The 22,987-nt window shown below is 50.1% G+C and overlaps 5 protein-coding genes across 5 annotated transcripts; 2 read left to right on the forward strand and 3 right to left on the reverse strand.

The window, feature by feature from the left end:
• Positions 1-5,563: 5,563 nt before the first annotated feature.
• LOC137536268 (histone H4) lies at positions 5,564-5,902 on the reverse strand. Its single transcript, XM_068258406.1, has one exon. The coding sequence runs from the start codon at positions 5,900-5,902 to the stop codon at positions 5,591-5,593; it is 312 nt and encodes a 103-aa protein (XP_068114507.1). The 3' UTR covers positions 5,564-5,590.
• A 2,328-nt stretch (positions 5,903-8,230) lies between these two features.
• On the reverse strand, positions 8,231-8,733 carry LOC137536269 (histone H2A type 2-B). The gene has a single exon (XM_068258407.1). It carries the CDS (start codon positions 8,731-8,733, stop codon positions 8,341-8,343), a length of 393 nt encoding a protein of 130 aa, XP_068114508.1. The 3' UTR covers positions 8,231-8,340.
• A 394-nt stretch (positions 8,734-9,127) lies between these two features.
• Positions 9,128-9,528, forward strand: LOC137536272 (histone H2B 1.1-like). The gene has a single exon (XM_068258409.1). The coding sequence runs from the start codon at positions 9,128-9,130 to the stop codon at positions 9,506-9,508; it is 381 nt and encodes a 126-aa protein (XP_068114510.1). The 3' UTR covers positions 9,509-9,528.
• A 1,196-nt stretch (positions 9,529-10,724) lies between these two features.
• LOC137536270 (histone H3) lies at positions 10,725-11,153 on the forward strand. Its single transcript, XM_068258408.1, has one exon. It carries the CDS (start codon positions 10,743-10,745, stop codon positions 11,151-11,153), a length of 411 nt encoding a protein of 136 aa, XP_068114509.1. The 5' UTR covers positions 10,725-10,742.
• An 827-nt stretch (positions 11,154-11,980) lies between these two features.
• LOC137536273 (histone H1A-like) lies at positions 11,981-12,666 on the reverse strand. Its single transcript, XM_068258410.1, has one exon. The coding sequence runs from the start codon at positions 12,664-12,666 to the stop codon at positions 11,998-12,000; it is 669 nt and encodes a 222-aa protein (XP_068114511.1). The 3' UTR covers positions 11,981-11,997.
• Positions 12,667-22,987: the final 10,321 nt, after the last annotated feature.

Raw genomic sequence — 22,987 nt, forward strand, 5'->3', positions numbered from 1 at the left:
ATTGTCCTCATACCTGCAATCCGCTTCTTATCCCTGCCAGTTACACAGCCTGTCAGTATAATTCAGCACAAGGAAGCTGATCACTGTGTGCATGCAGTGGCACTTCAGCTACAGGAGTCCTCCGTGCTCTGGACTGTTATCTTCTCTGCTTGGCAGCATTCCTTAGAAGCTTTGATGGGGTTACAGGAGGGATGGGAGCAGGGAAGCCTTTCTATAGGCAGAACATGGGGGTTGTTTATGTTGATAAGAGGTGTAGGGTGATTCACAGATAAAGCCAGACCGAGCTTTGTAAAGATAAAATCACCTTCACATGGAATCTTGCTCTGAAAGGGAAATTTGCATTGTTTTGTTTTATAAATGATTTGTTGTGAGCTGTTCTGATGATCAGGCAGGCAGCTTTCCCCCTGTATTTGCTATGGAAGCTGGTGTCTATAGATTGTGAGCTAGTCTGAGAACAGTTAAAGTGTACCAGAGCTGACTAATAAGTTTTATACATACCTGGGGCTTCCTCTAGCTCCATCTGCATGGATTGCTCCCACTCCGCTGTCCTCAGCCATCTCCTGCTTCGGTACCAGGTCCCGTCACTTCTGCCAGTCGTGGTCTGTCTGACACAAGAGAAGTGCGCTCTTTACGCAGCCACTGGAGAGATACGTAGAGAGCGCACTTCTCTTGCACAGACTGGCCACAACAGGTTGAAGTTACGGGACCCGGTACCAGAGAAGGCTGAGGACGGCGGCGTGGGAGCGATCCGTGTGGATGGGGCTAGAGGAAGCCCCAGGTATGTATAAAACTTACTGTCATTCAGCTCTGGTTTCCTTAAAGTGTTGCAGAAGATGTCAGTGATATATAATACATAATAATAATATGGTAGGACATTAGGCTATGGTAGGATTAGATTGTGAGCTCCTCTGAGGCCAGTCAGTGACATGACTATGTACTCTGTAAAGTGCTGCAGGTGATGTCAGGGCTATATAAATACATAATATGGTAGGCCATACAACTATGGTAGGATTAGATTGTGAGCTCCTCTAAGGACAGTCAGTGACATGACTATGCACTCTGTAATGTGCAGCAGGAGATGCCAGTGCTATATAAATACATAATAGTAATATGGTAGGACATCACATTAGACTATAACTATGGTAGGGATTAGAGTGTGAGCTCCTCTGAGGACAGTCAGTGACATGACTATGTACTCTGTAATGTGCTGCAGGAGATGTCAGTGCTATATAAATGCATAATAATAATATGGTAGGACATAACACTATGACTATGGTAAGATTAGAGTGTGAGCTCCTCTGCGGACAGTCAGTGACATGACTATGTACTCTGTAATGTGCTGCAGAAGATGTCAGTGCTATATAAATACATAATAATAATATGGTAGGACATTGCACTATGACTATGGTAGGATTAGAGTGTGAGCTCCTCTAAGGACAGTCAGTGACATGACTATGCACTCTGTAAAATGCTGCAGAAGATGTCTGCTATATAAATGCATAATTATAATATGGTAGGACATTACATTACACTCTGACTATGACAGGGATTAGACTATGAGCTCCTCTGAGGACAGTGACATGACTATGTACTCGGTATAGTGCTGCAGAAGTTATCAGTGCTATATACATAATAATAATACAGCAGACATTGCATTATGACTGTGGTAGGGTGGGATTCGATTGTGAGCTTCCCTGAGGACAGTGAATAACCTGACTATGTAAAGTGCTGTGGAAGATCATCTCAATGCTATATAAATACTAAAAAAAAAAAAAAAAATGTGCAGAGCTTAGCCCCACCCACAACTCTACTTAAAAGTACGCTTCTGACTCAGCCCCCGCTCCATCCAAAATGTTGCGCTTTTTTGGGGCCTTTTGTCCTTCAAAAATAGAAATAAGGTTGGCAACCCTGTCGCAAGGACCTCCCACAGAGGCCATGAGCAGGAGGAAAGCAGCACACAAAGGAGGAACAGTGGAGAGGGGTGCCACATACCCCCCTCACTTGGGTCCCCTCCTTCCACGGTCTCCCCCTCCAGATATGAGACGGGCATGCAGGAAATACTTCAACTGACTCCTGTGTTCCAAGCGCTGGAGCGCTGCATCACCATCACGTGCCACAGGTCTCCACCTTCACTGTTGCTCGCTGTGCTGATGCATATCTGGAGGGGGGAGAGTGTGTAAGGAGGAAACCCAGGTGGGGGGGTCTGGCATAACCCACCTTGGCGCGCTTAGTATGCCGCTCTCTCTCCTTTCCTTTTTTTTTGGGGGGGGGGGGTGTCTTTTAATACCCAGCACCGGGTGTCAAATACCCTAGGTACGCCACTGAGCACTTTATTGTACAAGGAGAAGGATCCTTGTACAATAAAGTGCTGCCACCGTGTGGTGAACATTAAACCTGTGGTCTGAAAAACGACTGTAGTCCCCGATACTATAACGGAAATCAATGTAACAAACAATATAACATGGATGCACAAAGTACTACCATAGCGCTTTCTATAGAGGCAGTGGGTGGTCCTGAGAATGTGGGTGAAACTTTGTTTCCTCAGATGGATACATACTAAGCTCACATCTAACAGCTGCACGATTTACATTTACGTGTTTGTATCTGCTCTGCGCCAAGCACAAGCTGCCAAAGCGTTCAGGCAAGTGGGAGTACCGGGGCCATACGGTTACAATGGGCTCTATTCTCAAAACTTCAAATAAAATGACTTCTAACCCGTTTTTTTTTTTTTTTTTTTTTTTTTTTTGTAACAACCTTTCAGTATATTTACAAGCAAGATAATCACTTATAGGAAGTGGTTCCCAGCTACCTTCAATGTTACTTTTCTTACTTTAATTACATTTTAGATTGCTCTTTGGAAGCTTTCAAATGTAACCTAGATTGCGGGCTCTATTCATAAAACCTTCCCGCAAGTTTTCCGCTCAAAACAGTGGATTTTCCCGTCCATTTAGCAAAGTCGGCATTCATAAAAGCTGTTCCCGCATGAAAATCTACAATCCCCCAGCAGAGCGAGAAATTTCCGCCTTCTCCAGTGTTTTTCTAGATTAATCTAGAAAAAAGTAACAAAATGGCCATTCATAAAGATTAGAGGAAGCGGTATGTGGACGGGAAATACCGCTTCCTCTGATTTTGCGGATTACATACAAGTGAATGGGACAGACCTCCCAGAGAGAGCAGTGCACGGAGGGACTCTGCCGGCTGAAGTGTTTCCGCATGCCTTCCGACAGCTTACCGCCAGCCTTCAGCGGGAGATCTCCGCACTTGCATCGCAGCTGGCAAGATTTCTTTGAATGACCACCCAAAAGTGTGAAATACCGCTGCGGTATTTTCCCTCCAGGAGTTTTCTTGCAACAACTTTTTTATGAATAGAGCCCAAAGTGAAAACCAAGACGATCACAACGCTTTGTGAACCATACCTATTGTATCCCCAGATGTGTCATACTGACCTCACATACAGAATCAGAATCATTTATTTCGCAAAGTACAATGGGGGTTGTACCCGGAATTGTTTTTGGCTCATACAGGGTCGGAGATGGTACAAACACATACATGCAATCCTTAAAACAGGGGTCTCAAACGCAATGTACCTGGGGGCCGCAGGAGGCAAAGTCAGGATGAGGCTGGGCCGCATAAGGGATTTCACAATCGCAGTGCATCACCGCCTCTGCCTGCCCCTCTCACTCTTCCTTCACAGAGAGAGGCGGGGAGAAGCAGCGATGCGCGGCGATTGACGTCAGGAGGGGCAGAGCTGAAGTTGAAAGCTCTGCCCCTTCCAGGAAATGCCGGTGGATAAAATATTGTATCGAGGGCCGCAAATGGCCCGTGAGTTTGAGACCCCTGCCTTAAAACATCCAATCAGGTACAGTATGGAACAAAGTAAGCATATACTTATATATACATACAGCACATAATAACTATAGTGAAGGACGCGTGGGGAAGTCTGGAGTGCTGTGTGAGGGGAGCAGCCACATCTACCGGCGGTGCTCGCTCCGCAGCAGTTCCAGATGTCCCGCAATGTGCCCTGGTAAAGAGTGGATAGAGAAAGAGAGAAGGGATAGCTAAAAAAGAAAGAATAAGGAAGAAAGAGAGAGATAACCCCAGGTAAAGGACTAGGGGGGTAATCCGCTGCCGTCCATGGCACTCAAAATGCTTTGCAGCGATACTTTGAATCAGATGCCCCCCAGTCTAACCCTAGGAGAGAGACAGAGAGGAGAGAGGAAAGTGGAAAGGACAGTGATAGAGTCCCCTTAGGATTGCGGCACAACCTGGTCGGTTAGTGTCCATTTGTGTCTCACTGGCTGGCTTTGTCCACTGCAGAGATTGGTACCCAAAGTTAGGGATAGTGCTAGGTGTCGAAGTGGCTGAAGTCTGTGCGTTTTTGTCGGTAAAGCCATTTCTCCAATGCAGCTTACACAACTTCCCTGCAGGGCTAGGGCCGGGTCAGACCCACGGCTAGGGCTAGTAGTGTTGTCCGGATTATGAACGATTCGGATCTTAGATCCGAATCATCAAAATGAGTGATTCGGATCGCAAATGGGGCGGGGCCAGGAGCAACACGCCCCCTCTCAGCGGGGTCCTGGAAGCAGAGCAGAGATGGATCGCTCTGTTAAAGGGGAGGCAGCCTTGCACAGCCACAGGTAGATGAGAGAGGAGACATCGGTGCCACTGCCAGATATGTGTAGAGCACACATACTGGCTGAAATGTGCTGCTCATTATAGGCTGTCTTGTTCCGTAGTTGAGCACAGTGAACACATTGGAAACTTTTGGCACAGCTCAGTAACGTTACAGGCAGCAGGCTGGGCTAGGAAAGGGCAGGCACTGTAATTGCTGAGCAATATGATCCTCCTGCACTGCTCTATACAGCTGCACTTCACTTCTGGTAATGCTTTGGGGAATGGGAGTTGGGAGTATACAGATGAACAGGTTATACATGGGGCCCCCCCAATAACTTTATACATAGCAATTGATACAGCGCACCAAAACTTGCCAAGGACAACCACAGTGTCAGAGGTGCAAGAAGGGGATTGGGAACAGTGTGTTAAGGATTACTACTATTCAAAGCATCTATAGAAGTGATTATTACCAGCACAGGACCAATAGAGAGCTAATACTGTGATAGAAGGTGGACCCTTTGGGGCCCCTCTGGCCCAAGGGCCCCGGTGCTGTCGCTACCTCTGCACCCCCTATTGCTACGCCCCTGGGTAGTCCCATGCTGGATCTGTAGCTTGGAGGGCTGCATGATGGAGTGCAAGTGGCCTAGCCCCGGGGAAGATATAAGTTACAGGCAGAAGACTCCAGGATGGTTAACTGGGGGAGTATGGAGGCAGCAGCAGCATCTGATGGCCTCGAGGTGTGGTGTGCAGGCAGCTATAGTAGCATCGGACCTACTATGGCGGTGAAGCTGTGCCTTTAAATGCGGCGTCCTCCGGTTCCCCTGGCAGCGGCGTGTTTTACCACGCCCCTTCCTCAGCTGTTAGGTAATACGTCAATACTTCTAGCGGTAGTACTGCAGAGCGCTTCTATAGAGGTGGTGGGTGGCCCTGAGAAGGGCCGTTTGTTTTTGTGTAGTCGGGATGGAGTCAGGGTAGTTTAGCCGCCGAAGCCGTAGAGGGTGCGCCCCTGGCGTTTCAGGGCGTACACCACATCCATGGCGGTGACGGTCTTCCTCTTGGCGTGCTCGGTGTAGGTGACGGCATCGCGGATGACATTCTCCAGGAAAACCTTCAGCACTCCGCGGGTCTCCTCATAGATGAGGCCGGAGATACGCTTGACACCCCCTCTGCGGGCCAGGCGGCGGATGGCGGGCTTAGTGATGCCCTGGATGTTGTCCCGGAGCACCTTCCTGTGCCGCTTGGCGCCTCCTTTCCCAAGACCTTTGCCGCCCTTTCCTCTGCCAGACATGATGCTTCTTCTCTGCTGGAGATACACAATGCTGTGCGCTGCCGCCTCCCCTCCTCTTATACAGGCTGAGCGGACCTGACAGGAGACTGCGCAGAGGGGGAGGAGCCAAGGGCGGGTTAGTCTTTATATGTCTAATTTGTGGTTGTTCTGCTTCCTCTACTTTTAATATTACATACAATGTTACATTTCTGACATTTAGCAGCAGCGCTCCCTACAGGTCAGGGCTTATATTGGCAGTAATGTGCTCTGTCAGCTCACAAAGCATCACAAGTAACACTTCTGCATAGGCTCTCCGGCATGTTTCCCCTCACACTGGGCATAATGTAACAGCTGTGCTGCTAAATGACGATCTATTTGTCCCTCCAGGAATAGAATATCATAATGTTGCTGTTATCCTTTTAATTTCTTACGGGGTCTGGTCGCTCTACTTTTACTATAGCTTGACGTTTGGCAGCGCTGCGTACAGAGAGACCAGTGATTATATTCGGTAATTGGTTTTCTCTCCTCAGAAGCCAACATAAATATCACTCCTAATGGATTCCTGTCCTGTTTATCTCACACTGGACATGTTATGACAGCTGTACTAAATGATCTCTTTGTCTCCTCCAGATGATCTATTTGTTCCCTTGTAGTAAATGACATTGTTACGACATAAACTCAATCCTGCATATCTCTTAGGGCTGAACTCTGAGCTGGCATTGCAGGGAGCAGCACAGCCGGGGAAATGCTGAATATTATGGGGCAGCTGCCGGTGCAGCATCACATAATAGCCGCAACAGAGAGCGGCACATCCATCCCGCCTGTTCCACGGAAATTCGGCGGTAAATTTGAAAATCGCAACTGCTCTGCCTTAGCCAATCACAGCTACACAAACGTCTCCGCTCAGCCAATAGCTTTGCCAGAGTATTACTGCCTCTACATTGTGAATCAGACATTGGCCGTGCAGATACATATGCCTTTGTTGGCGCTACTGGGTGTTTCTAATGAATACCCCAAATGATGAAATACATTAATTGTAAAAGATTATAATGTGATGACTATTTTAATTAAAACAAGCCTGTTACGATCCATCCTGAATAGGAACGATCCCTCCACCATGATGCTCTCTATTGCTGTGCTAATAGCGCTAATGCTTCCGTATAGGAGTGCTGCCTGCAGGCTGATCTGCTTATGGGATTGTGGAACAGGGTTACTGTACAGCCGTATAACATTGCATCTGATTCAGAGCCAGGAACACGTGTGGCTGCCAAACAGGAGGATCCATCTGATTCTTTTACATGGTATTTGGCAATATGGAGCTTGGCTTTAGTCTATGAAATATTGTTTGTAACGTTAACCTATCATCTCCGTTAATATGGTGTGGACTTTGTAAGCACACCATCATGTGACACGTCTCTGCATGCAGCAGAGGAAACAATATAATGCGCATCAGGCTCTGTATAGACCGTGTGGGTGGCTCTGAGAAGAATATGTAACCATATTGCTCTCCTACACGCACGTGTCTGAGCCATTTAGCAGTTTGGGTTGAGCACAAAAGAGATGCAGAAGTGTAAGCTATTCGTGGAGAATGTATTTCATGCAGAAAGGTAAATGTACAGTATATTTAATCGCTGAACAAGCTGCCAGGAACCCTCTGTAGCCAGCTTTACCTGTTCCTCGTATTATGTTCAGTTTGACCTAAAGGCTCATTGTCCGACCGCTCTGCCCATGACCGATAGAGGAGCGATCTATTGGCTGTTGCGCAAATATCTGGGGAAATACTTCAATGAGATTAAAATATATTTGGGGAAAGTATAGCCTTGGCAAATGCTGAAGGAAATAACGGCAGAGCGATAGGTAAAATGGAGGCGGAATGCATTGCCGATACTCGCAGGGAATTTATATTTTAGAATGAGCAAATCGAGATATATCGGTCACGGGTTAGTTTGTGCAGATCTATAGTGGCGGGAAAAACCGTTACCATTTCAAATTGATAATTAAAACTATCAACTGATTTGACCCAACCAATCACCGTGTACAATTTCTCTCCCTTCATCCATAAACGCGCAAAACCTAAATGGATTGGATGTCTGACACCTGCTCCGCTGCACTGTCACACAAGCAGCTATATTGCTGCCGAATTGAACATTTTACTGTATTTAACTATTTTTACTGCGGAACAATGACTTGACAAAATCCGTCCCGCAGATTGCCAGCAATTAGTGCCTAATATATACCCGCAAATAAGATTATTCAATTATGATAGTTTTTGAGAAAACCATCCATCGATCTTTACTTCATACCGATACATCAGTGTGCGCGCTAAAATATTGTATACCCGACCTACATGTGACAATATGATAAGTATGTTCTGTACTCGGCTCTGTATAGACCGTGTGGGTGGCTCTGAGAAGAGCCTTTGTGGTTCTGTACTGTGTGTGTCCGGCTGCTGCAGGGAATTACTTGCTCTTGGCCGCCTTGTGGCTCTCGGTCTTCTTGGGCAGCAGCACGGCCTGGATGTTGGGCAGGACTCCCCCCTGGGCGATGGTCACCCCACCCAGCAGCTTGTTGAGCTCCTCGTCGTTGCGGACAGCCAGCTGCAGGTGGCGGGGGATGATGCGGGTCTTCTTGTTGTCCCGGGCGGCGTTACCAGCCAGCTCCAGGATCTCAGCGGTCAGGTACTCCAGCACTGCGGCCAGATAGACCGGAGCTCCGGCCCCCACCCGCTCCGCATAGTTGCCCTTCCTCAGCAGACGGTGCACACGGCCGACTGGGAACTGCAGGCCGGCCCGGGAGGAGCGAGTCTTGGCCTTAGCACGGGCCTTGCCGCCTTGTTTTCCGCGTCCAGACATGTTGATGATGGCAGATAATCAGGATGGGTCTCTCCAACGCAAGTATCCTAATCCAGCCCTCCTCCTTCTATATATACTCTGCAGGCTGTCCCGCGCTGTCACCTGATTGGCTGCTATTCAGTACTGCCAATGGCGGCTCGGTCTAGCAATCCGCCAATCAGCGACTGGGGCGGTGCTCTGCATGTTATACCTGAATAGCCGGTGTGTAGTTGTGCTAAACCAATGAGGGAGAAGGGGCGGTGATCGGGCGGTGCCAGTGACGCTGCCAATCAGCACAGCAGCTCCTCAGCAGCTGCGTTTGCATAGGCCGCCCATATAAGGAGGGGAGGCGGCGCTGTGGCCTCTCTGTATATCTCCGCACTCCGCAGTGACTGAGCAGCAGCATCTTCCAGCCATGCCTGAGCCAGCCAAGTCCGCTCCTGCCCCCAAGAAGGGCTCCAAGAAAGCCGTGAGCAAGAACCAGAAGAAGGACGGCAAGAAGCGTAGGAAGAGCAGGAAGGAGAGTTACGCCATCTACGTGTACAAGGTGCTGAAGCAGGTACATCCCGACACCGGCATCTCCTCCAAGGCCATGAGCATCATGAACTCCTTCGTCAATGACATCTTCGAGCGCATCGCCGGGGAAGCTTCCCGTCTGGCTCATTACAACAAGCGCCACACTATCACCTCCCGGGAGATCCAGACCGCCGTCCGCCTGCTGCTGCCGGGAGAGCTGGCCAAGCACGCCGTGTCCGAGGGCACCAAGGCCGTCACCAAGTACACCAGCGCCAAGTAACAGCGCTGCCCGGATACTAAGCACACCCCAAAGGCTCTTCTAAGAGCCACCCACCAAATCACTACAGAGCTGTCCTATGCAATTTTAACACACATGAAGTTAAATGGTTTGCCTGATGTATCTTTATAATTTGCTCTATAACGTAACTTATCAGCTCTCTTCAAATTGCTAAAGTCCTTCAACTTATTGTTGACTTTCTATGGGGTTTTAGGTGTAAGTAAGGACACTAGAATTACGGAGAGAACACGTGGCGGGCCCATATCGGCTATGATATCCTGACTATACATTACGGCTATTCCTATCGCAGTCAGAGCAATGGAATCCCCGTCTGGCTGCTTAGTTGGTCACAAGTTGGGAGTGAATTAATAGGGGAAATATATGTACTCACACCTATTGTTTAGGACGCTGCAAATTCTTTAGGCTCTCATATGCCGCAAAGTATTTTCCCAGAATACAGTGATATATATCTATATGTATATTTAAGAATTGCGAGGTGCCGAAACCTTGCAGTATCTTTTTTAATTTTCGTTTGTCCGCTATCCTAAGCGTCCAATCACGTTTCCTCGATACATACTGGGATGTGTGTAATAATATCTATGAATGAAGATCTGCAGTGAGCGTTGCTGTGATCCATGTGTATTCTTTCCAGTGATCCTCGCCGCACATAACAGCACAGCGGCCTGTAACTGGTGGCTGATAAATGGTGCCAGGGAGGGACAGGGATCCTCCGTCCCGCCAATCTGTAGTCACAAGTGATGTGTAGCTTCCCAGCCGGCTGCAGCTGCCTAGATAGATACATGAACAGCCCAAATATTGTATCTATTTCTCTCATCTGTTACAATGTTTCCTCTCTGGCTCCGGTCTCCTCTCCTCCTCTGATCTGAGCCGATACATAACAGCTTGTGCTGTGTGAGCTGCAGAGAAACAAGTACTTTATTTTATGTTCCTAATCCTTCCACTATTTCCCGCGGCTTTATAATTATCTAGTATAGTTTTTTTATTTTTAGTTTAAGTAATAGGCAAGAATGACCTCTTAGGGGAAATTGGTGGGCTGCTGCTGGAACAATAGCCTGGCGGTACATTTGAACAATAACGGATGCCCTCCAATAGCCAATCAGGGAGAGACAAGACACGCCCCGACCAATCAGAGGGCAGAGCTCAGTATAAATAGGAGTAGCGGCGGCTGTGTCTCTCCATATTCGCAGCAGCACATTAGTGACGCTGATTAGCAGGCATGGCCAGAACCAAGCAGACAGCCCGCAAGTCCACCGGCGGGAAGGCTCCCCGCAAGCAGCTGGCTACTAAAGCCGCCCGTAAGAGCGCTCCAGCCACCGGCGGAGTGAAGAAGCCCCACCGCTACCGGCCCGGCACTGTGGCTCTCCGCGAGATCCGCCGCTACCAGAAATCCACCGAGCTGCTAATCCGCAAGTTGCCCTTCCAGCGCCTGGTGCGGGAGATCGCTCAGGACTTCAAGACCGACCTGCGCTTCCAGAGCTCGGCCGTCATGGCTCTGCAGGAGGCCAGCGAGGCTTATCTGGTGGGGCTCTTCGAGGACACCAACCTGTGCGCCATCCACGCCAAGAGGGTCACCATCATGCCCAAAGACATCCAGCTGGCCCGCAGGATCCGCGGCGAGAGGGCATAATCGCGTCACGCAGCCATCCTGTTACGTCACACAACACAAAGGCTCTTTTCAGAGCCACCCCACATTCTCCTTGCAGAGCAGTTTTACAAAGTGTATTATCACTAAACTCTTCCAATGTGCCAGTCTGATCCAAGGGGAAGGTGGGTGGCCGAGAGATTTGGAAATGCAAGGACACTACCGGCTCTCTACACGAGGAAACAATCTGAAGTATAACATTGTTCTAATTTCTAACAAGTATATATTACAGTAGCGGATTCTACATAGTACACAGCGGGTCAGATCAGCATTCAGCAACGCTGATCCCTCTGTAGGGACCGATCCTTCCGCCTTAATCACTAAACAAATGTATAGTAAGCCATTGCATTTGTCTCAGCCATTCACTTCGACATCGCCGACGGGTACTTGACTTGCAGACATTTGAGCAAAGCTACAAGCCACTGTAGTGCATATATATTACACATTGGATTTTTAAGAGGAAAGTGGCCTTAGCCGACATACGTTGAGCTGCGGTGAGTGAAGCAGCATGTTATAGAACAGCCATCACAGTAGCCATACATCTAAGCCTTCGGTACAGGGTGTGACTTGGAAGTGCTGGGATGCCGGTAGAGGAGTAACACCATTTAAACGTACTGCTGCCGGCAGTTTTAGCAATGAGCAGACTAGGATATATGGGGGTAACGGATCGCTTGAAAATTGCTGGACTCAATGACATGTCTAAGTTTGCAATGCACTCCGTTACATGTACTACCTACACGCCGACAAACAGAAAACATCACAGCCCTTTGGGGGAGAGATTGGGTGGCTCTGAAAAGAGCCTTTGGGTTTATGAGAGACAATCTTAGACTTATTTCTTCTTAGGAGCGGCCTTTTTAGGTTTGGCTGCCTTCTTTGCCGGGCTCTTAGCGGCTTTAGGCTTGGCTGCCTTCTTTGCCGGGCTCTTAGCGGCTTTATGCTTGGCTGCCTTCTTTGCCGGGCTCTTAGCGGCTTTAGGCTTGGCTGCCTTCTTAGCCGGGCTCTTAGCGGCTGCAGGTTTCTTGGCCGCTTTCTTCGGACTCTTCTTGGCAGCACTGGGGGCTTTCTTAGCTTTCTTTGGAGACTTGGCCGCAGCAGCCGGCTTCTTAGACTTAGCCGCAGCGGACGGCTTTTTCTTGGCGGCCGCCTTGTCTTTGCTGCCCTCCTTCTTGCTGATCTTGAAGGAGCCGGAGGCGCCGGTACCTTTGACATGGACAAGGGTGCCCTTTGTCAGCAAGCTCCTGACGGCCAGCTTGAGGCGGCTGTTATTCTTCTCTACATCGTATCCTCCGGCAGCCAGAGCCTTCTTCAGGGCGGCCAGGGAGACCCCGCTGCGCTCCTTAGAGGCGGACACGGCTCTGACGATCAGATCGGACACGCTGGGACCGGAAGGCTTGTTGCTGGCTTTCTTGGCTCCTCCGGTTGCCGCCTTCTTGCTCTGCTTCTTCTTGGCGGCGGGCTCCGCTGCGGGAGGGGCGGCTGCTGGTGCGGTCTCTGCCATCTTCCTGCACAACACAGTGTAACATTGCGGGGAGAGCGCCAATCAGCGCATATATAGCCTCTCCGGCCGCGCTGCCATTGGCTGCTGATAGGAGCGCGCCTCGTCTTCCTATTGGAGGGATCCGGACTCTCTGCCGCCCCTCCTCTCCACACAGCTGTCACTGCTCGGCTCTCTGCTTGTGTTTCCTGCCGGGAGAAACGTGGGTTTATTCCCTCCGGAATATAGCAGTGTGCCCCCTGTGTGTGGCCGCCCGGCTGGCAGGGGTCTCCCCTCCCCCATTACAGCTCCGGGGGACTTCTGAGCGGAGGCTGCGGCCGGGAAATCCCGCTCTTATGTGACCAGCTCTGCTTACTGCTCCCCCGATCTCTTCTGTCTCCATCATTATCAGGGGGAATACAACGTCTAATATACAATGTTTTCTGTCACTCCCCCCTCAATATGAAGAAAAGTATCTCCGCCATGCATCATATGGGGCTGGGGGGCTACTGACCCCTGGAGGGGAATATCAGGCTGAGAAATGTGCAGGATACTAGCACATAGGATGGGCCTACATCACACATGAGATGTCTAGAGTGTTTGTATTTCCCAACTAGAATCTTAGACTTGCATTATAGATACTAGTAAACAAGTGTATGCTGACTGCTGGTCAGGCCGAGGCAGACACAGGGGACTGGGGGAGACTATGGGCAATGGTTACAGAGGGGATGAAAAGGAGGCACTTAATGGTTAATAGAATAGATGCAGAGTAGTGATGGGCGATCATCCAGATGTTCGGGTTCGGCCGAACATGCCCCCGATATTCGGCATGTTCGGGCCGAACCCAACCCGAACATGTCCCTTTGGGGCCCCTATAGGGTCTCTGCATAAAGGGAAAGCATGCCCCCGAGCGCGGGGGGGGGGGGGGGGGGGGGTCCGGAAATGCCCCCCACCCCTCCCCGCTAAGCTCTCCCTTCTGCTGGACCCTATAAAATTAAATCTAAGTCCCCCGAAGGTACCTTGCAGGCTGGCAGGAGGAGGGCAGGAAGCGGGCAGCCGGAGAGCATAGGCGCTAGTACCATCTGATACTTCCGCCCGCTCTCTGACGCACTTCCTGTTTACATTTGTAAGTCACGTCAAGAGAGAGCAGAACATGATGACACGTACCCTCGTACGCGTCATCGCGGTACTCCTGCTGTCTCTTGACGCGACTTACAAAAGTAAACAGGAAGTGCATCAGAGAGAGGGTGGAAGTAGTGTTGGGCGAACAGTGTTCGCCACTGTTCGGGTTCTGCAGAACATCACCCTGTTCGGGTGATGTTCGAGTTCGGCCGAACACCTGACGGTGCTCGGCCAAACCGTTCGGCCACATGGCCGAACTAAGAGCGCATGGCCGAACGTTCCCCGAACGTTCGGCTAGCGCTGTGATTGGCCGAACGGGTCACGTGGTTCGGACCCGAACGCGCTCTGATTGGCCGAACGGTCACGTGGTTCGGGTAAATAAATACCCGAACCACGTCATATCTCCGCCATTTGTCTGTGGGTTTAGCTTTGGGTAGGCAGGCAGGGTAGTTCGCGCTCCAGCCACGCTAGCCAGGGTCCCCCCCAGTCATTGTGTGTCGCAGCTGGGAACAGTAGTACACCGCTCGCTCAGCCACACTATATATAGCATTGTTTACTGCCACTGTGTACCTCGCTCAGCCACACTATATAGCATTCTGTGTACTGTTCTGTGTCTGCTGGGAACAGTAGTACACCGCTCGTTCAGCCACACTATATAGCATTCTGTGTACTGTTCTGTGTCTGCTGGGAACAGTAGTACACCGCTCGTTCAGCCACACTATATAGCATTCTGTGTACTGTTCTGTGTCTGCTGGGAACAGTAGTACACCGCTCGTTCAGCCACACTATATAGCATTCTGTGTACTGTTCTGTGTCTGCTGGGAACAGTAGTACACCGCTCGTTCAGCCACACTATATAGCATTCTGTGTACTGTTCTGTGTCTGCTGGGAATAGTGGTACACCGCTCGTTCAGCCACACTATATAGCATTCTGTGTACTGTTCTGTGTCTGCTGGGAACAGTAGTACACCGCTCGTTCAGCCACACTATATAGCATTCTGTGTACTGTTCTGTGTCTGCTGGGAACAGTAGTACACCGCTCGTTCAGCCACACTATATAGCATTCTGTGTACTGTTCTGTGTCTGCTGGGAATAGTGGTACACCGCTCGTTCAGCCACACTATATAGCATTCTGTGTACTGTTCTGTGTCTGCTGGGAACAGTAGTACACCGCTCGTTCAGCCACACTATATAGCATTCTGTGTACTGTTCTGTGTCTGCTGGGAATAGTGGTACACCGCTCGTTCAGCCACACTATATAGCATTCTGTGTACTGTTCTGTGTCTGCTGGGAACAGTAGTACACCGCTCGTTCAGCCACACTATATAGCATTCTGTGTACTGTTCTGTGTCTGCTGGGAATAGTGGTACACCGCTCGTTCAGCCACACTATATAGCATTCTGTGTACTGTTCTGTGTCTGCTGGGAACAGTAGTACACCGCTCGTTCAGCCACACTATATAGCATTCTGTGTACTGTTCTGTGTCTGCTGGGAACAGTGGTACACCGCTCGTTCAGCCACACTATATAGCATTCTGTGTACTGTTCTGTGTCTGCTGGGAATAGTGGTACACCGCTCGTTCAGCCACACTATATAGCATTCTGTGTACTGTTCTGTGTCTGCTGGGAACAGTAGTACACCGCTCGTTCAGCCACACTATATAGCATTCTGTGTACTGTTCTGTGTCTGCTGGGAATAGTGGTACACCGCTCGTTCAGCCACACTATATAGCATTCTGTGTACTGTTCTGTGTCTGCTGGGAACAGTAGTACACCGCTCGTTCAGCCACACTATATAGCATTCTGTGTACTGTTCTGTGTCTGCTGGGAATAGTGGTACACCGCTCGTTCAGCCACACTATATAGCATTCTGTGTACTGTTCTGTGTCTGCTGGGAACAGTAGTACACCGCTCGTTCAGCCACACTATATAGCATTCTGTGTACTGTTCTGTGTCTGCTGGGAACAGTAGTACACCGCTCGTTCAGCCACACTATATAGCATTCTGTGTACTGTTCTGTGTCTGCTGGGAATAGTGGTACACCGCTCACCCGCCACTGTATAGCATTGTGCTCTGTGTCGCTGCTGGGAATAGTGGTACACCGCTCACCCGTCACTGTATAGCATTGTGCTCTGTGTCGCTGCTGGGAATAGTGGTACTGTATAGCATTTCTGTACTGCCACTGTACTGCTGCCAGTCAGCGTGTACTGTAAGGATAAGTGAAATGAGGAAGAAATCCGGTGAAAGAGGGAGGGGCAAGGGAAGAGGTGTTTCCCCTGACGGTTCACGTACAGGCCACAGGGGAGCACCCAAGAAAACCCACTCAATACCGCCCATGTTGTCCAGGACAACAACCCTCACAAATCCAAAAGAACAGGACCAGATAATTACTTGGATGACCTCTCAAGCGTCCAGCAGTGGGTTAAGCAGCACCAGCACATCACGCACGAGGTCCGAGTCCTCAGCCAGTTACAAGGAGCCAGTGGGCACAAAGCTGACACAACCGGCAGCGACACCACGCACACAACTGCCAGATAACCAGTCCGATGAATTACCTCAGGACACAATGGGGTATTCGCAGGAGCTATTCCCAGCCCAACAAACTTCCACCTTTCAAAGGTCAATGGAGGAACAGCCAGAAATGTTGTGCCTGGATTCACAACCGTTAACTGTGGGAAATGCACCGCGCACTGAAATACAAGGCGAGTCCGAAGAGGACTCGGAAACCCAAATCCCAGAGCAATTTGGGCAGGAGGGGTTGCAATTGCAGGAGGTCGGCCGACAAGATCTGGAAGACGACGTTGGAGTGTGCTGCGCAGAGGTTGTTGTGGGGAGCTCTACTCCACGGCGGCGGCCCACAATGACATATGACGAGTTTGAGGAGATGGAAGAGGAGGGTATGGACAATGTGGACAGAGACCCAGATTTTGTTTGTGAACGAGAACATCGCCGTCGTAGCAGCAGCACAGATGAGTCTGTTGAAGAACCCACTGCTGCACGAGCTCGCCTTGTGCCACAAGGTAGGCGGCGCGCAATTTCAGGCACCACAAGCGTGGAAGTTCAAGTGAGAGGCAAAAGAGGAGCAAACAGAAATCGCCAGCAAGGAGGCAGGTGCTCCAAAGTCTGGGCTTTCTTTGAAGACTGCACTGAGGATGTTACCATGGCGATTTGCAAGGTGTGCAAGACCCGCCTGAGCAGGGGGAAAAGTATTAACAACCTCTCCACCACCAGCATGAGCCGTCACCGTCACATGCTATCCAAACATCCCACTCTTTGGGCAAACGCGTCAGGACAGGGTACCAGAAACAACACTGCCTCCCTTGGGTTCACCAGACCCGCCTCAGCAGCAGCAGTAGCCCAGCCATTGCGTGGTTCACAACATTCACAAACATCAGACGACGCTGACACTGTCACTTTCCGGAGTAGTGCTCTTGAGGTCTCCCAGTGTTCTTCAAACACAACAACCAACAGCCCTTCCGTGTGCAGCGCTACGGTTCAGTTGTCTGTGTCGGAGATGTTTGAGCGCAAGAGGAAATTGCCAGCAAATGACCCCCGGGCCGTGGCAGTAACAGCCAGCATAGCCAAGCTTCTGGCCTGCGAAATGCTGCCATATCGATTGGTGGAGACAAACAGCTTCAAGGGCATGATGTCAGTGGCCATCCCACGTTACGTGGTTCCCAGCCGCTACCACTTTGCACGCTCTGCAGTGCCTGAGTTGCATGAGCACGTGGTCAGCAAAATAACCCGAAGCTTGAAGAATGCCGTTGCCTGCAAGGTTCACCTCACCACTGACACCTGGACGAGTGCGTTCGGCCAGGGTCGATACATCTCCCTTACCGCGCACTGGATGAACCTTGTGGAGCCTGGCAGCGATTCCTCACCTGCTACGGCACGGGTGTTGCCCACGCCACAAACAGCTGCACCGCCGTCCCTCACACTGGATAACAGCAGCACCTACCTCTCTGACTCCTTCTCCTCCAACGCATCTCAAAGCTGTACCTCATCCGGAAACGCTAACCCAGCAGCAGTAGGATCGCGGAAGCAGTGCAGCACAGCTGTTGGCATGCGTCAGCAAGCGTTGCTGAAGCTAATCTGCCTTGGGGATAAGCAGCACACAGGGGAGGAAATTTGGAAGGGAATAAAGGAACAGACGGATTTGTGGCTGGCACCGCTGGACCTGAAACCGGGCATGGTTGTGTGTGATAATGGGAGTAATCTCATTCGCGCTTTAAGGTTGGCTAAGCTGACACACATCCCTTGCCTGGCGCACGTGATGAACCTAGTAGTTCAGCGGTTCCTGAGGACATACCCAGGCGTGGCCGATCTTCTGTTGAAGGTGCGTCGAGTGGCCAAACATTGTAGAACTTCCAGTACTGCTTCGGGGGCACTCGCCAAGATGCAGGAGCGCTTCAATCTCCCCCACCATCGCTTGCTGTGTGATGTCCCTACGCGCTGGAATTCTACGCTGCACATGCTAGCCCGCTTTTGCGAGCAGAAGAGTGCAGTGGTCCAGTACATGACGGCGCAGTACCGAGGCGCATCCGGCCAGCTGCCAAGCTTCTGTGGAACCGATTGGGCCAACATGTTGGACCTCTGCCAAGTCCTCCAAAATTTTGAGCAATCCACGTTGCTTGTGAGCAGTGACAACTCTTCAGTCAGCATTACCATACCACTGCTGTGTTTACTGAAGAGGTCGATGTTAAAAATCAAGGAAACAGCTGTCATGATGCAACTGGGGGAATCTGAAGGAGAAAACGATCAGCGTGATGGTACCAACATCAGGCCATCCGCCTCAGGGAACGCTGGCCCCAGCAGCTATGACGAAGAAGAGGAGGAGGAACAGCTGGAGTTGGAGCAGGAGTTTCATGCCACCACTGACGAGGGCCAGAGCGGTGCACGTTGGACTTCCACAATTCAACGCGAATGGTCAGCAGAAGCAGACCAGGAGGAAGGTGACGACTATGATGCATCACAACAACTATCACAACGCTCACAAGAGGATGATGAGGATTCTGGTGGGACTCTGGCACACATGGCTCAATTCATGCTAGACTGCATTGAACGTGACCCACGCATCGTGCGCATTCTGGACAACACCAATTACTGGGTTTATACCCTTCTGGATCCACGGTACAAACACAATGTTCCAAAACTGCTTGAAGAAAGAGTCAGACAGGTCAAAATGGAAGAATACCAGCAGGCCCTTGTGGAGACTTTAGAGAGGAGATTGACATCCTCCCCCTCCTCTAGCCAGTTGTACGCAGACAGACTGACTTCCGCAAACCCAGGACGACCAGGAGGGCAGCAAACAACGCAAGCCGCAGCTAGTACCCAAAAGGGAATGGTATCGGCAGTGTCCTTGGAGTGGGAAAATTTTCTGACACCCATGCAGCAGCAGCCCACTGAACAGCAAGCGTGCAGATCCACCTCCAACACCGATCGCCTGGAGAAGATGGTCAAGGACTACATGTCAGATGACGTAGCTCTGTCTAACAATCCATCTGCACCCTTCAACTATTGGGTATCGAAGCTAGACACCTGGCACGAACTGGCAATGTACGCAATAGAGGTGCTGGCTTGCCCGGCAGCGAGCGTTATGTCGGAACGCTGTTTCAGTGCTGCCGGAGGCATCGTCACAGATCGGCGTATCCGCCTCTCCACAGAAAATGCAGACCGTCTGACTCAAATTAAAATGAATCAATCCTGGATTGGAAACGACTACGCAACACTCCAGGACCCCAACCAAGTAACATGACCAATGAACATCTGGGATGGTTTAGCGTTTCCGGTCCCTGTTTATTGAACCTCTCATCTGTATTACACTTATGACTGCATGGCGGCAAAAAGCATTGCTATATCCGCACGCTTTTTGTCCTCATGCAAGGCCTGTGTTGTTGTGTCTCAAAAAGCTTGGCCTTCTCCTCCTGCGCCTGCTCCTGTTCCATCACGTCTGCTGCTGCTGGGTTAGCATTTCCAGTCCCTGTTTATTGAACCTCTCATCTGTATTACATTTATGACTGCATGGCGGCAAAAAGCATTGCTATATCCGCACGCTTTTTGTCCTCATGCAAGGCCTGGGTTGCGTCTCAAAAAGCGTGGCCTTCTCCTCCTGCGCCTCCTCCTGTTCCATCATGTGTGCTGCTGCTGGGTTAGCGTTTCCAGTCTCTGTTTATTGAACCTCTCATCTGTATTACATTTATGACTGCATGGCGGCAAAAAGCATTGCTATATCCGCACGCTTTTTGTCCTCATGCAAGGCCTGTGTTGTTGTGTCTCAAAAAGCTTGGCCTTCTCCTCCTGCGCCTGCTCCTGTTCCATCACGTCTGCTGCTGCTGGGTTAGCATTTCCAGTCCCTGTTTATTGAACCTCTCATCTGTATTACATTTATGACTGCATGGCGGCAAAAAGCATTGCTATATCCGCACGCTTTTTGTCCTCATGCAAGGCCTGGGTTGCGTCTCAAAAAGTGTGGCCTTCTCCTCCTGCGCCTCCTCCTGTTCCATCACGTGTGCTCTGTGCTGCTGCTGGGTTAGCGTTACCGGTCCCTGTTTATGGAACCTCTTCTCTTTATTACATTTATGACTGCATGGCGGCAAAAAGCATTGCTGCTATATCCGCACGCTTCTTGTCCTCATGCAAGGCCTGGGTTGTTGTGTCTCAAAAAGCGTGGCCTTCTCCTCCTGCGCCTCCTCCTGTTCCATCACGTGTGCTCTGTGCTGCTGCTGGGTTAGCGTTACCGGTCCCTGTTTATTGAACCTCTTATCTTTATTACATTTATGACTGCATGGCGGTAAAAAGCATGCTATCCGCACGCTTCTTGTCCTCATGCAAGGCCTGGGTTGTTGTGTCTCAAAAAGCGTGGCCTTCTCCTCCTGCGCCTCCTCCTGTTCCATCACGTGTGCTGCTGCTGCTGCTGGGTTAGCGTTACCGGTCCCTGTTTATTGAACCTCTTATCTTTATTACATTTATGACTGCCTGGCGGTAAAAACCGTGTTACCTGTGCAAAGAAACATGACATTTTCAGCATTTAAAAGACAATTTTTCCTTTGAAACTTTACAATCAATTTTCTCAAAAACTATAAGCTCTTTTTGCTAAATTTTTTTTCCTCTTGTACCCACTCCCAAGGTGCACATACCCTGTAAATTTGGGGTATGTAGCATGTAAGGAGGCTTTACAAAGCACAAAAGTTCGGGTCCCCATTGACTTCCATTATGTTCGGAGTTCGGGTCGAACACCCGAACATCGCGGCCATGTTCGGCCTGTTCGGCCCGCACCTGAACATCTAGATGTTCGCCCAACACTAGGTGGAAGTACCAGATGGTACTAGCTCCTATGCTCTCCGGCTGCCTGCTTCCTGCCCTCCTCCTGCCAGCCTGCAAGGTACCTTCGGGGGACTTAGATTTCATTTTATAGGGTCCAGCAGAAGGGAGAGCTTAGCGGGGAGGGGTGGGGGGCATTTCCGACTCCCCGGGCTCGGGGCATGCTCTCCCTTTATGCTGGGACCCTATAGCGGGCTATGTTCGGCCGGACACGGCTGTGTTCGGCCGAAAAAAGAAGGCCTGTTCGGGTTCGGGCAGCGTGCCCGAGCACCCTCCCGAACACCATGAGGTGTTCGGGGGGTGCCGAACCGAACCCGAACAGGCCAAAATCCGGGCGAACCCGAACAGTGGCGAACACTGTTCGCCCATCACTAATGCAGAGTGAGTAGATCACAAAATGTGCAGATTCGGTGCAGAATTAGAGTAAATGAGAGGAGGGTAGATAGGATCCCAACCTGAACAGAGAACACTAAGGGCCCTTTTCCAAGGGCTGCAAAACTGCACATTCAGTGAGCACAGCAGTTAGCAGCGGGCACGGGCAGTTAGCAGGCAGCAGATAACAGTTATGAGTTGTGTGTCAGTCTTTCCACTGCCTATCAACTGCTCGTGGAAAAGGGTCTTATGATCTTTAGACAGTTAACATCGGCATCAAAATGTGAACCAGGTAACTTTCAGCAGCTGCAAGACATTGGGGAAGGTTTGTGGTCTGAGTATAGCCTAACCAGGGGAGAGAGGCAACAGGGAAGGGAGGTAGACTGCCAAGAGAACAAATGAAAAGAAATGAAATAAACAATTAAACAGTGTATGCTGAATACACCTTCAAGGGTGATACCGGGCCATGGTCGTTGGTCGGGGGCCAGATTATGAAACCATAGCCTGAGTACAATGACAAGCACCAGGCATGTGACAAACACTGCAAACCAATGTGGCAGAATTGTTCTTTTTATATCTGACCTTATTTTCCATCAGACTGTTCCTACAGGTGAGCATCCTCCTAATTCATGTTCAGAGTGTGGGAAATGTTAAAATAATAAAGGGTATTTATTTAACCGCCAAAGAAAATGAACAGGTGATCACGTGTATCCCTGTTCAGAGTGTGAGGAATAGTTAATTGATAAACATAAGCTTTGTAGACAGCAGAGAAGTCTCACGGGGAAGTGCCCTTTTTGTGCAGAGTGTGGGAAATGTTTCTGTGATAAACAATATCTTCTTTTACACCAGAGAAGTCACACAGTTGAACGGCCTTTTCCTGTTCAGATTGCGGGGAATGATCCATTTTGATAGGAAACCTTCTTAGACACCAGAGAAGTCCCACTGGTTAGCGTCTTAGTGCAGATTGTGGGAAATGCTTTATGCATAAGGCAACATTTGTTGCACACCAGATGCACCACAGCCTCTCTGAAGCTCATGACAGGCGTGTTGTAGTTTTAGGAGTGTTTTGTTACTGCAGCAACATGTTTGTATTTAGCACAAGTACATCACACCCCTGAGAGGATGCTAAAGGGTCATTCATGGGAAAGTGATATTGGTTTCTTAGCTGAAGTCTGAGGGAGAGAGCTAACCGACCAGGACAATGTCACACTTGGCCCTTGCCAGCTGGCCAGGTCACCTGCTATCGATGTCGCCTCCATGGAAGTTGGAGCCTCCTCACTCTACACAGGGATGCTCAGCAGAGCTCGAATATTCGAGTAGCTCGAATATTCGAGCTCTTTTTCAGCTATTCGAGGTCGAATACCGAGCTCGAATAGCTGCAGCTATTCGAATGGGTTATTCGAGTGAACTGGAATAGCCCACTCACTGTTCGCGCTATTCGAGCAAACAGCGCTATTCGAGCTCGAATACCGAGCTCGAATAGCGTCATAGCCCAGATTGATGTCCTTAGAGCCAATCAGAGGCCTCCCAGG

The sequence above is a fragment of the Hyperolius riggenbachi genome, chromosome 10 (assembly GCF_040937935.1).
Source record: "Hyperolius riggenbachi isolate aHypRig1 chromosome 10, aHypRig1.pri, whole genome shotgun sequence".
NCBI lineage: Eukaryota > Metazoa > Chordata > Amphibia > Anura > Hyperoliidae > Hyperolius > Hyperolius riggenbachi.

What these genes read in the sequence shown, in the direction of transcription:
- LOC137536269 (XM_068258407.1), bottom strand. Translation starts at nt 8,733, where the DNA reads ATGTCTGGACGCGGAAAACAAGGCGGCAAGGCCCGTGCTAAGGCCAAG.
- LOC137536272 (XM_068258409.1), top strand. Translation starts at nt 9,128, where the DNA reads ATGCCTGAGCCAGCCAAGTCCGCTCCTGCCCCCAAGAAGGGCTCCAAG.
- LOC137536270 (XM_068258408.1), top strand. Translation starts at nt 10,743, where the DNA reads ATGGCCAGAACCAAGCAGACAGCCCGCAAGTCCACCGGCGGGAAGGCT.
- LOC137536268 (XM_068258406.1), bottom strand. Translation starts at nt 5,902, where the DNA reads ATGTCTGGCAGAGGAAAGGGCGGCAAAGGTCTTGGGAAAGGAGGCGCC.
- LOC137536273 (XM_068258410.1), bottom strand. Translation starts at nt 12,666, where the DNA reads ATGGCAGAGACCGCACCAGCAGCCGCCCCTCCCGCAGCGGAGCCCGCC.